Source organism: Tupaia chinensis, unplaced genomic scaffold, assembly GCF_000334495.1.
Source record: "Tupaia chinensis unplaced genomic scaffold, TupChi_1.0 Scaffold000279_1, whole genome shotgun sequence".
Taxonomy (NCBI): Eukaryota; Metazoa; Chordata; class Mammalia; order Scandentia; family Tupaiidae; genus Tupaia; species Tupaia belangeri.
This window is the reverse complement of record NW_006159762.1, coordinates 1,269,275-1,281,930: the sequence shown is the minus strand read 5'-3', so window position 1 is coordinate 1,281,930 and position 12,656 is coordinate 1,269,275. Positions and strand designations below refer to the sequence as shown.

The window sequence follows — 12,656 nt, the reverse complement described above, 5'->3', positions numbered from 1 at the left end:
GTGCCGCGGCTGCTTGGGGTGGTTTTCAAACCACCACATCTGGTACTCAAAACTGCGGTCAGCCATGTGAGATCCAGCCACCACCATTGACTGGTCCCATAGGGTCTTTCACAAAGCAACTTGGTAACTTGCTGTAGGATATTAATATTCTAAAGTACAAGTTTGGGCAATACAGGATAATAAAGACACCTCTGTTATTTGAGTGCTGTTCTTATGGTTTTAGCTTTAGTCTTTAAGCACTTATCTCGTTGGTTTTGCGAGACACAAGGGTTGGAGCCTGGCTACGACATGTTCGAGTTCTGCGAAAGTTGGGAATCTCTCTTCTCATGGGCTTGCAGGGAAATGTAGTTTCCTTATATAACAGTTGCCCTTTTCTACACGGAAGGGAATTACTGCCCATTGTGTACTAATGTGCAAAGCCTCTGACAAAGTGGAATCCATGCTTCTGTCACCAGCCCATGACCCCCGAGTGCCCTCCCCTAAAGCTGGTTCCTGTTCTTTTGAAACACCATAGTTAGCCGCACACAGCATGTCCCTTTGTGTTTCACTCTTTCTCAACGGGACTATGAGTGCCACAGGAATAGGGATGCTCTCTGCCAGTCACAGCATGGTACCTGACTGGTCATCTAGCATGATACCTAACACATCGAGCACTTGGTGAACAGTGTGAAACAAATTAGCACACAGTAAAATGGTGGGACCTGGTATTGGAATGACCAGGTTGGTTTTAGGGTTTTACATTTGTGGAACATAAACAAATGCCAATTACTTACATCACTGAATTATTGCTCGGCTATTTCAATAATGGAAATACTGCAGTTCTCACATTAAATACAATAGAAATTGATGATGACATGAATTTTCTCCTGGGAGCAATATTTTGGCAGTGAAATGTTCCTAATGTGAATGAGAAATGTGTTTAAGCATGTTTTTTTCAACAGCAACATCTGCGCAAGTGGATGGAGGTGGTGGTCATCACCCACAAAGGGGGCCAGAGGAGCGACGGAAACGTGAGTGACTTGTTTGTTTCTGGGTAGGGCATCTACTCCACATGCTCCTGGTGTCAGTATTGACACGGAGAAGTGCTCTTAAAGAAAATGCCCATCAGAAATGTAGTTGTATGTGATTATAATCCATGTAGATTGTTAAACACTGTATATTAGCATTACATTTTGCTTATTTCTCTTAATTGCTAAGTATTCCTTTTTATGTTTCTTTAAAATCTTCCTTCTGTTCACTTTAATATGATGTTTCTGTTGTTGAGGATTTTGGGAAACTCGAAATGTCAGTATTTCAATTTTACTAGTTTTGCTTTAAATACAGTGTATTTTCTAGACTGTCATGGCAGCTGCTGTTTACATGGTGGTGCATTCCTCAGCTATTGTTTCCATTGCTTTCCATCACGGGGTGGTCGGTAAATGTTCGTGCTTAATCATTATTGTCTGCTAAAACCAAGTAGAGATTTTTTTAGGACTTGATAAGCATTAAAGAGAATGTAATATTGCATCACATAAGATACAGGCATGTATGTTTTCTTGGTCTAAATCCCACACCATAATTGTCAAAAGTTAAATGACTAGTACTTCAAAGCACATTTGTTTGGTTTGAGGACAGATTGCTTTAGTTAACTTTTTAAAAGTATCTATTGTTGGTCATTAACTACTTGTCTCAGAAAAAAAATGCATGCATTTAGATCTGCTAAATTTTGAGTCTGCTGTTTCAAATCTAGTATTATTTATATATGTTAATTTTTAAAGTATTTTTTTAAGTTGATGCTGTCTTGTCATTAGAATTGTATTTTCCATAAGTCCCATAACATTTGGTGAACTTTTATAGCAGCGTCCCTGTTAGGTAATTCCTCATAATCTTCAGAGCATAACTAATGTGGCTTTATGTCCTCTTGTTGTGCCTGTTTACTGGATGGTGTGTTTCATCCCAACTTTAATTTTTTTTTTTGCTTTATTATGCTTTGTTTTGACCATTCTATGTCAAAATGTTTTGTTTATCCAAGTCTTACTTCCTGCTGCTTCTAAATAGCCAGTTAAGTAAAACTAAACCAAGATTTTAACTTTTTAAAACAAATATTGGGTCACACATGAGCCCTTTGAAGATTTTTTATTTATATATGCAGAAACAAAATCAGGAAATCTTTGCAGAGGAAAGCAGAATATTAATAAAGCAAGTGGATGCAGATACCCATATGATGCTGTTCTTCTCTATCTCTTATCTGTTAGATATTTTTGCTTTAGATTTTATATATACATATATTTTGGAGATGTTTTTGCTATAGGGCGTGTGCTCTCGCTAGAAAGACAGAGAGAGACGGAGAGACAGAAAGCAAGAAATCATCCCCCGGCAGGGATGGCTACACTGCAATCCTTTCTCCTCCATTCTCCTCTTGGGATCATGGGCACGCATGCACATGCACCCGGCATGAGTTTAAGCCACGAGTTCCAGGACTCAAACCTCAGTCGACTACATGGGAATCCAGCAACATAGCCATTACACCAACTGCTGGTCCCTATATTTGTTTTTTATAATAAGCTGTTTTCTGAAACTCATAAGTCTAGATGAAACATTTTAAAAAGCCTAGTGATTGATGATTTATTGATTTCCGCTGAATTAAGATCTCATTAATTTTTATAGCAAATTATTTGGGGGGGGGTCAGTTGTATAGGGGATGGAGTCATAGGTATTGGAAAGTTTTTGTGCTCCTACTGGATCTTTTTGTCATTTTGTGAGTGTATTAATCCAGCTTCACACAGCTCAGCCACAGGTCTTAAGCTCAGAGGCCCTGGAGTTTGGGGGTCCAGAGGCAGCCAACATGATGTACATCACCTAAGCCCAGGGCCAGGCTACAGTTCAAGTTTAGCTTTTAAGCGCTGATCTTATTTTTTTTTTAATGGATGTAATACAGAATGGGGGATGGATCTTAGGAAGTAGTTTGTTACTCTTTGTAGAACCCCCAAGTAACATTGCCTAGTGGATAGACTGTAATTGAGTATGTTAAATAGTTACTCAGTAATAAATTTTTTTTCTATAATTGCAATACCCTTAATGATTACAGCTTTGAATTATCTCTATGATTGAGAAACTTCCCATTTTTAATATTGAGCTCACAGGAGAGGGCACATGACCTCTTGTTAGGCCAATTTTGTGTATACATGTACATATGTGCATGCCTGCATGCACGTGGAGCTCATTTTATGAAGATTATGCTTCATTTCACAAGATAACCCAGCTCTCCAGTGGGTAGTGTCGTAACCTAAGGGATAGGTGGGCTTAGGCTTCCTCACTGATGGGGCTAAATCACATGGTCTTCTTTTGACTTTAGCCAGGAAAGAGTTTATTTTTAACGGGTTAGCCCATCACATAGAATCTTGAGTTACTCACTCTTAGAAACAAGATTTTTAAAGAAATGTATTTGCCTACAAGGTCTTACAGTTTCTCCCCTTACACAGATTTCTGAAACCCTTTGACTTAGCGAAGAAAGGTATTCTCTATTAGGAATTCTCTATCAGAAGGGCTGTGTTGACATCAGAAGGGTGGAAATTGTGCTTTTTGCTGTCGAGCTCATTTGTTAATTACTGTGTGCTTTCTGATAATTGTGTCTTTACTGTCTTGTTAACCCCAATAATTCTTACTGTGTTTGAGTATATGGGAAGTTTTTATGTAAATAACATAAATAGAAAAAAGATGATTTTCCTCCCCATCCTCAGGAAAGCATTTCAGAGTGCGGGAGATGTTCCTTGTCTCCATTCTGTCAGTTTGAGGTGAGAGCAACCTATTAAAAGTCAGTTTATGACTTGCAATGTGAAGAACAGTTTATCTTTTTTTTTTCTTTTCTTTTCTTTTTACCTTTTTGTTGCCTTTTTTCATGCTGTAATTTTTGTTTTGGTTCAGCCTGCCATGGAAGGGGTAGAGGTGAGAATTTCAGTGGAGTTGCAGGAGGGGGTTGTTGTCGTATTTGGTTTTGCTGTGACTTGTTAGCTGTGTTGTGGTTCTGTAATGGACAGAGTGCGTTGTGCCTTTGAGTGCAGTGACCTGTATTGTCTGTCTGTGGCAGAGTTGTATTAGTATCATTGCTGTGAATTGTCCGGATGCCAAGCATGTTTTCTATTAGGACGTTGTAAGCAAGATCCTAAGTCCTTTTGTTTTCTACGTGTTAGAATTGTAATATCTGAATCTCATTAAGATTGAATTGGATTTTGCTGTTGTTCATATGAACTCATACATCTAACAACCGCCTCAAAGGAAACTTCACAAAGAATATTTTATACCAGCTAGAAATTGGGAGTAAATGAGATGATTTTTCCCACACTGTTGAGTCACTGACTGCCTTGAGTTTAAAACCTCACCGCTCTCCTGCACTCAGTTCCCTTCTCTCTCTGCACACATACGTGCTAGCACACATCCTGGCGGAGTTACCACACTGTGCTGCTTGGCACAAACTCTGAGCTTTCCCGCTTCTGAAAAATGGGGGTGATAATGTGTCATTCCTATCTTCCGGTGGTAGTGTATGAAAACCAAAAAGAAGTGTTTTTATGTCAGTGCTTTGAAAATAAAAAACTATAATATAAAAACATCATTTTAGAATGTTAAAATTTCAGGATGGAACTTACTCTGTCTAAAGACTTGAAAATTCTGTAGAAGAGAACTCATACCCATCTCCATTTTGCATTTTGATTTAAAGAGAAAATTTGAAAAAGATCTCAAATGCTGCTGGGAATGTTTCCTGATTGCCAGTATATATCATCCCCATTTTCCCAGGCTCAGAGTCATGAATATTTTATTGCCTGTGAGGCAGGGTGGCACCTCAGGGAGGCTTTCCTTCCCTCCAGCCACCTACAGAGATTTCCTTTGAATGGCAGAAGCAAAACTGCAGAAACTTGAAAGGAGAGGTGGAATAATAGGTAGAGAAAGTCCAACTGATAGCACATTAGAATGTGCAAAACTCAGCATTTCACACATTTTTAATATGACTCAGTGGAGCAGTTTGTCATCTTTATTTTTAGGCCTGGTTGACAAATACTTAGTCCCATTATCAGTTATTTATTTACACTGATACTTAGTTTCCAGAGTAAATACTTAAGTATTATTTTGAGAAAATTTTTCTATTAGATTTTGAGGTACAAAAGAAGCCTGTATGCTAAGAACTTAGTATATTGGGCAGACCCCATGATGCCATGGCGAAGTGGGGCAGCCCTGACACTCTCACAGCCACAGTGATTGTCCCTGAATGTGTGACAGGGGCTGCCATAGGCGACCTGCAAGGTCACTGACTTCCAACATTGTCAGTGTGCAAAAAAAAAAAAGAGCATAATCATATCAGATATACATAGTCAGCCTCCCCACCCCCACAGATGATAACTCTGAAGGCCATGGGGAGTTCCCTTAGGACACAGCACAGTTATAATCTCAGCCGGGTAAGTTGTGGCTTTTCACCTGTTAACTCTCTGCTTCACTGGCTAGCCTTGCAAATGTAGTTCGACTGCAGTAGGGTCTGTAGTGATGCTGATCTCGCTCACTAGCAAAATTTAGTGACCTATTTATAATTTCTGGTTTTCTCTACTAGGAAATGAAGATTTGTTCTGCAATTATAAACCTTTTTCATCTGATCCCAGCTGCACCTCAAACTCTGGTCAAGCCTTTGTTAGAGGTAGTAATGAAAACCGAGCGAGCAATGTTGATTGAGGTAAGGGCCAGACAGAGGGTTAACTCTGATTCTTCCTCCATCTGGTGCTTGGAATATTTTTTCTTTGTTAAATTTTAAATGGATCAGTCTTATAGCATAAGTATGTTAGATATCAATATTTGCTTATGGTCTTAGTGCCCTGGAGCTATGAGAGAGGAAGTACATGTCTTACCATGTTAAATAGGTAGAGAAAGTCCAAGCCCTGAGAAGAGGAGAGTTGTGAGATGCCATTCTCTGCCCACATGTTTTGTAGGCAGGCAGTCCATTCAGAGAACCTCTGATCAAGTTCCTAACTCGGCACCCATCACAGACAGTGGAGCTGTTCATGATGGAAGCAACATTAAACGACCCCCAGTGGAGCAGGATGTTTATGGTAAGAGCTTGAGCAACTGAGTCAGGGGGCCCTGCATATTTGTGTCATCCGATTTGATCTAAATTGTTAACTTTATATTTCACTAGTCAGTGTCCTGGCTTCATTTTCTTCAGATACATTTGAGTATTGGAAATATCATTGCTTTTGGTTCTATATAGGAAAAGCTCAAGTTCAGGAATCACTCTGTGGGATTTGGTGGTGGTAATGAATGTGCTACCAGGGTTATATAATGATAATAAAGTATGATTACTGTTTAAAACCTTTTTTTAATTTTTATTTTTTGTATTTTGCTGTAGGATATGTACACTCACTTGAGAAAGATAGAGGGAAAGTGAGAAATCACCCCTAGAGGGGATGGCCACATGGCAATCCCTTTTCTACTTTCCTCTTGGGATTTTAGGCACATATGCACATGTGCCCAGTGTGTTTTTTTAAGTCTCTGGGTCTAGTGGCTTAAAAAAACCATGTACTCAGCCTTGAGGGATCCAGCCCCCTTAAAGATGATACTACCTGGCTGGCCCTAAAAGCATTTTTTTTTTTTTTAGAGCTTTTTGCTATAGGGGGTTTGTGCTTGCCAGATAGACAGAGAGACAGAAAGCGAGAAATCACCCCCCGGGGGGATGGCCATGCTGCAATCCCTTCTCCTCCGTTCTCCTCTCGGGATCTTGGGCACACACACACATGCGCCCAGCATGAGTTTTAAGCCACTGGGTCTGGGACGTGAACTGCGGTCGACTACGTGGGAGTCCAGCAACATAGCCATTACGCAAAATGCTGGCCCCCCTAAAAGCATTTTTTAAAAGGATACATATGTTGGTTTTTTGTTTTTGTTCTTTTTTGGCTTGTCTAGAGCAATTTAGATAAAACATTAGAATTCATAATTGCTAACTTTATGTGAGTTTGATTAGCTTAAAACAGCTTTCCTGTTTGTTTTGGTTTCAGAGTTTTTTGAAACACAAAGATGCCAGGCCTCTGCGGGACGTGCTGGCTGCCAACCCTAACAGATTCATCACTCTGCTGCTGCCAGGCGGTGCCCAGACTGCCGTGCGGCCTGGCTCGCCCAGCACCAGTACCATGCGCTTGGACCTCCAGTTCCAGGCTATCAAGGTAGCCTTTCTTCATTATTAGGCACCTGAAATCCCAAAAGTTTAATCAAGACACAGTTCTCTAATTGTCTCTTTTTAACAGATCATAAGTATTATAGTTAAAAACGATGATTCCTGGCTGGCCAATCAACATTCTCTGGTGAGCCAGTTGAGACGTGTGTGGGTTAGTGAAACCTTTCAAGAAAGACACCGCAAAGAAAACATGGCTGCCACCAACTGGAAGGAGCCTAAGCTGTTGGCCTACTGTCTGCTGAATTACTGCAAGTGGGTACACCCTTCTTGCTCCCTGTTACTTCACTTGTCATGTCTGATAAGCTAAACTGAAGCCTTTTCCCTAATTTGTGCTAAATTGTGGGTCATTGTATTTGTGCAGGCAGATTTGTTATAGAGAGTGGACTGTAACTTTGAGCTGTTTAAAAGGCAAGTTAGGGATGATACATATTTATAGATTTCGCCACAAGTTAACTTGTTTTCTTGTTTTAACTCTTTAGAAGAAATTATGGAGACATAGAATTGCTGTTCCAGCTGCTCCGAGCCTTCACTGGTCGTTTTCTCTGCAACATGACATTCTTGAAAGAATATATGGAGGAAGAGATTCCCAAAAATTACAGCATTGCTCAAAAACGTGCCCTGTTTTTCCGCTTTGTAGATTTCAATGACCCCAACTTTGGAGATGAACTGAAAGCAAAGGTGGGTCCTACTGCAGTGCACTAGGATGAGTGTTTGGGCTGGTTTTCTAGGGAACCTTGGGCCCTATTCCTGTTTTGCTAGTTCTTAACTGACACCTTAAGTAATAGGCTAGCTGTGGACGAGAAAAAGCCATTGCCCAGCAGTCTGAGGCAAATCCGGCAGGGAACCAGGGCAGGAAAGTACAATAGTTTGTTACTGTCCTTGTGTTTAGAAAATGACTTATTTGAAGCAAGAAGAGTAAACTAGGCCAGTGTCTCATTTCTTAAGTCTTTATTTTTCTAATTGCCATTTTCTTGAATAGTAATCAAGATTAATAGTTGCCCCTTTGATTGAGTTCTAATTGTAGTGTTGTGTGCCAAAACTGGTTGTCCTTGCCACTTTATTAAATAAATAGCATGACTTTCCTTTTTGATTCTTTCATTAAATTATTTATTTATTTATTTATTTTAGGTTCTGCAGCATATCTTGAATCCTGCTTTCTTATATAGCTTTGAAAAGGGGGAAGGAGAACAGCTCTTAGGACCTCCCAACCCGGAAGGAGATAACCCAGAAAGCATCACCAGTGTATTTATAACCAAGGTGGTTATCACTTACTGTGCATTGGCATGGAAAGTAACATGGCGGATGAATGAATGTATTTGTGTGTGTGTGTGTTACAAGGTTCATTGGAAAAAATTCATTTCCTGAAGGCTTTCATTTTTTCTTTGTTACATTAGTTTGTGACAGAGCACTGTGTTAACAATTCCTATTAGTGGTTTGTTTTTGTTTTGTTTTGTCAATTTATTGGATTGTTGGAAAAGTCATGATGCATTTTTACATAGAAAACTGTCATGACTTTTCTGACAGCCCAATATATTAGAGAGAAAAAGTGAGAAGCACCTTCAGCAGGGTCTCATTACATCTTGATCTTCTTCCACCAGCCCTCTAGCTCATTAGAGTCTTAGGTACGTTGTCAGTTCCTTCCAGCCCATCTCTTTCTGTGGTTTTCAGTACTGCAGGTCAGTTTGCTGCTGACTGCACCACCAAGGCTAGGCTGTATTAGTGAATTTTTGAAGGCAGACTTACTTTGGCATGAAATGACTTTTCCATGTTAACAGATTTTAATTAGAAAGAACTTATTTCAATGAAAATTTAGATATCAAACATTTAGTTTATGAAAATCCTTGCTGCGAGCTACATTCTATTTTGGTCTTTAGCTTTGCCGAAGAATCTGCTAAGACAGAATATCAGACTAGATCTCCTTGCTGCTGTGACCTTTTGTTGCCATGTTAATGAGACATTGTTTTGGTAGTACACTATCTGCAATTGGTTTAGGTTTTAAGGTCTCTGTGCTTTGTTCCAGTAGTGTTTGTTGTTTGTACTGGAGAGATTTTTAAAAATTGTTTCTTGCAGGGCCAACAGGTGGCATGGACTCCCAAATGGCTGACTACAATTTGGTCACGGACCTGGTGGCTTGCTTTCTCATTTTACTTCTCTCTCTCTGATCAAATTAAAAAAATAATAATGATGAAAAAAATTAAATAAAATAATTTTTTAGAGAATTTTTTATTTTATTTTATTTTATTATTATTATTCTTCAATTTGACCAGAGAGAAAGAGAGAGAGAAAGAGAAAGCAAGCCGCCAAGTCTGAGATTAAACCACAGTCAGCCATGTGGGAGTCTAGCGCCTTAACGACCACACCATCTGCCAGCTCCAATAAATAATTCTTAAAAAGAAAAAAAGTTTCTTGGGCCAGCTTATGGCATGGTGGTTAAGGTTCCTGGATCCCATGTGGCCAATTTCACAATGACTGGTGGCTTTGAAAAACACCCTGGGCATGTGTGCCTGCATGCCCAAAATCCCAAAAGGAGGGAGAAATGGTGAAGGGATTGCAGTGTGACCATTTCCCACAGAGCGTGCTTTCTCACTTTCTTTTTCTCTGTATCTCTTTCAGCTAGAGCATAAACCCTCTGACAAAACTTAAAAAAAAATATATATATATATATTTCTTGCACTGGCCCCATTGGACAGTACTTAAGTGCTATGCATAGGGAACTGGAGCTTACAAGTCCAATTGTGGTTTGAATCCCAGTGCCCAGGGCTTGAAAACACTAGGTAGATGTGCAAGTATGCCCCAAATCCTACCAGGAGGGACCAATGGAAGAAAAAGGATTGCAGTGTGACCATGCTCCATCCAGCGGTGCCTTTCTTTCTCTTTCTCTCTCTTTCATCCCAATGCAGGAGTCCTTTGGCAATTAAAAACATTTTTTTTTTTCTTGAGAAATGCTTGCATTGGGAACCAGCGGTTAGCGTTATGGCTATGTCGCTGGACTCCCACGTAGTCGACTGCAGTTCGTGTCCCAGACCCGGTGGCTTAAAACTCACGCCGGGCGCATGTGCGTGCGTGCCCAAGATCCCGAGAGGAGAATGGAGGAGAAGGGATTGCAGCGTGACCATCCCCTCGGGGGGGTGGTTTCTCGCTTTCTGTCTCTATGTTTCTCTCTGTCTGTCTGGCGAGCACACGTGCTCTATAGCGAAAACCTCTAAAAAAAAAAATAGAAAAAGAAAAAGAAATGCTTGCATTGTGTTATTTCCTTAAGGCTTATTGTGTTGAACTTCACTGTTAAAAGTTGTATTTGCCTTGCTTTTGAGTGTTCTGTATAGTTGTTTGTTGGAATGCTATACATGATTGGCATTTCACATCAGGGCAAATTAAATAACTAGTCTGTAGAGGTGACTGGTGCATATTTAACACTCTTTGAAAGTACAGAGGTGTTTTTTTTTACCATTCAGTCCTGGGATCAAGACAGAGGGAACTGTTGTTCCCATGGGCAAGTTATGTAGTCTTTGTCCCTTAAGATGGGTCTCACTTTGTGTCATTTTGACTCTGCTGCCCCACCCCACCCACGGTAGAACTGAGCCTGAAGTTTTGTTCTTGATCTTTATGCTGATATTTGCCTCGTTCTGGGCAACTCTAGGGAAAGGATGACCCAGACAAGGCCTCTCCCTTATATTATCTTCTCTAATTCTGGGTCTTTGGGGTCAGAGACTGTGACTTGGGACCAGAGCAGAGTTGGGTTTTAAGTGTTAGGATGAGGAGAAATGATGCACAGGATGAGGGTGAGATAGTGCTGCTAAGAAACAGTATGTCCCAGGAAGAAAGGACATTTAGGGCATGCAGGGGAACTCGATAAAACTGTACTTTGGTGAGTACTTCAGCCTGTCTTTCTGAGTTGGATAGATAGAGTAGACAGAAAGTAGTTAGGACATTTAGTTAAGTTGATTGATACAATTATTATACTTAATCTAATAGCAACAGGAAGAATATTTCTTAAAGAATGTACTTCTTTTCCTTATATCTATGAAACACATAAAAGTCTATTGGATACTTGGTCACACAAAAAACCATAACAGGGGACCAGCAGGTGATGTGGTGGTTAAGGTACTGGACACTCCCACATGGCTGATCATGATTTGAGTCCTGGACCTGGTGGCTTGCTTTCTCACTTTATTTCTCTCTGTGTCTCTCTCTGGTCAAATTAAAATAAATGAATGAATGACTAAATTAAATAATGCTTTAAATAAAAAAAAAAAGAAAGAAAACCATAGCAATTTTTTGAAATAGAGATTTTTTTACTCCAGGTCACATTTTCTGATTGTAGTGCTGAAAATGAGGAATAGATCATTAAGTTGAGCAGGGGACTGACTCCATGGTGCAGTGGTAGTGCACTGCCATTCAAGATAATCTGGGTCCCACATGATGACTATGGTTTGAGTCCTTGGCCCATTCAGCCTAGGACACACCAGGCACACACATGCATGCTCTAGATCTAGTGGACTGGAGTAGGGGTATCATGGTATGATCAGACCCTGTAGAGGGTACTTCTCTATATATATTTCTCTCCCTCTTTTCCTCCATGTTTTCATCCCTTCCTTTCTCTCAAACGTGCACACACAAACTTTATTTTGATTAAAGAAAAAAGCAGGTTGGCCAGGAAAAAGTCTCAACTACTTAAAAATTTAAAAACTCAGTCCTAAATTACCTTGTATCAAAAAGAAATCTTCCTTTTCTACCTCAAGCTCACGTGACTTCTGAGCCTGCCCTTTTCTAAAATCATTGGAATAAATTAGTAACTATTTAATTAATATGTATAAAGTAAAATCGATGTAATGACATTATTCCCTCATGAAAAATATTGAAAATGTAGTGTATATTTGGTGAAGCATTGTCTACTAATGGGGAGACAGTCAGAGAAATGCTTTGTTAGGTGATTATGTCTTGTGAGTACAAAGAATGAATATACTTACATACACCTTGGAGGTATAGCCTACTACACACCTAAGGTTATATAGTTTCATCTGTTAGAATCTTATGGAACCATGTCATACATGCGGTCCATCATTGACCAAAACATTATTATGTCATGCATGACCATATGTAGTGAGCGTGTGTGTGTGTGTGTGTGTATTTTTAAAGTTTAATTTGTTGTATGACACCAAGTAGGTGGGACCAGCAGTTAGTGTAATGTCTATGTTGCTGGACTCCCATGTAGTTGACCGTGATTCAAGTCCTGGACCCAGTGGCTTAAACTCATGCCAGGTGCGTGTGCATGCATGCCCATGATCCCAAGAAGAGAATGGAGGAGAAGGTGTGGCCATCCCCCCTGGGGGGTGATTTCTCACTTTCTATCTCTCTGGTGAGCACACATGTACCCTATAGCAGAGACCACTGTCCCCAAAGAAAAAAACCCTCTCCCCAAAAAAAAAAAAAAAAAAAAAAAGACAGAGTAGGTAACACAGTTTGTAACCAG

At 39.9% G+C, this 12,656-nt stretch overlaps 1 protein-coding gene across 1 annotated transcript in view; it reads left to right on the top strand.

Moving 5' to 3' along the window:
• TRRAP (transformation/transcription domain associated protein) overlaps positions 1–12,656 on the top strand; it is a gene marked incomplete in the record, with an annotated part of 151,090 nt that overhangs the window by 77,720 nt on the left and 60,714 nt on the right. The window contains 8 exon segments of the mRNA XM_014588476.2: positions 942–1,010; positions 3,720–3,773; positions 5,576–5,695; positions 5,949–6,068; positions 7,011–7,175; positions 7,257–7,438; positions 7,666–7,864; positions 8,315–8,443. Coding sequence (XP_014443962.1) covers positions 942–1,010; positions 3,720–3,773; positions 5,576–5,695; positions 5,949–6,068; positions 7,011–7,175; positions 7,257–7,438; positions 7,666–7,864; positions 8,315–8,443 — 1,038 coding nt within the window.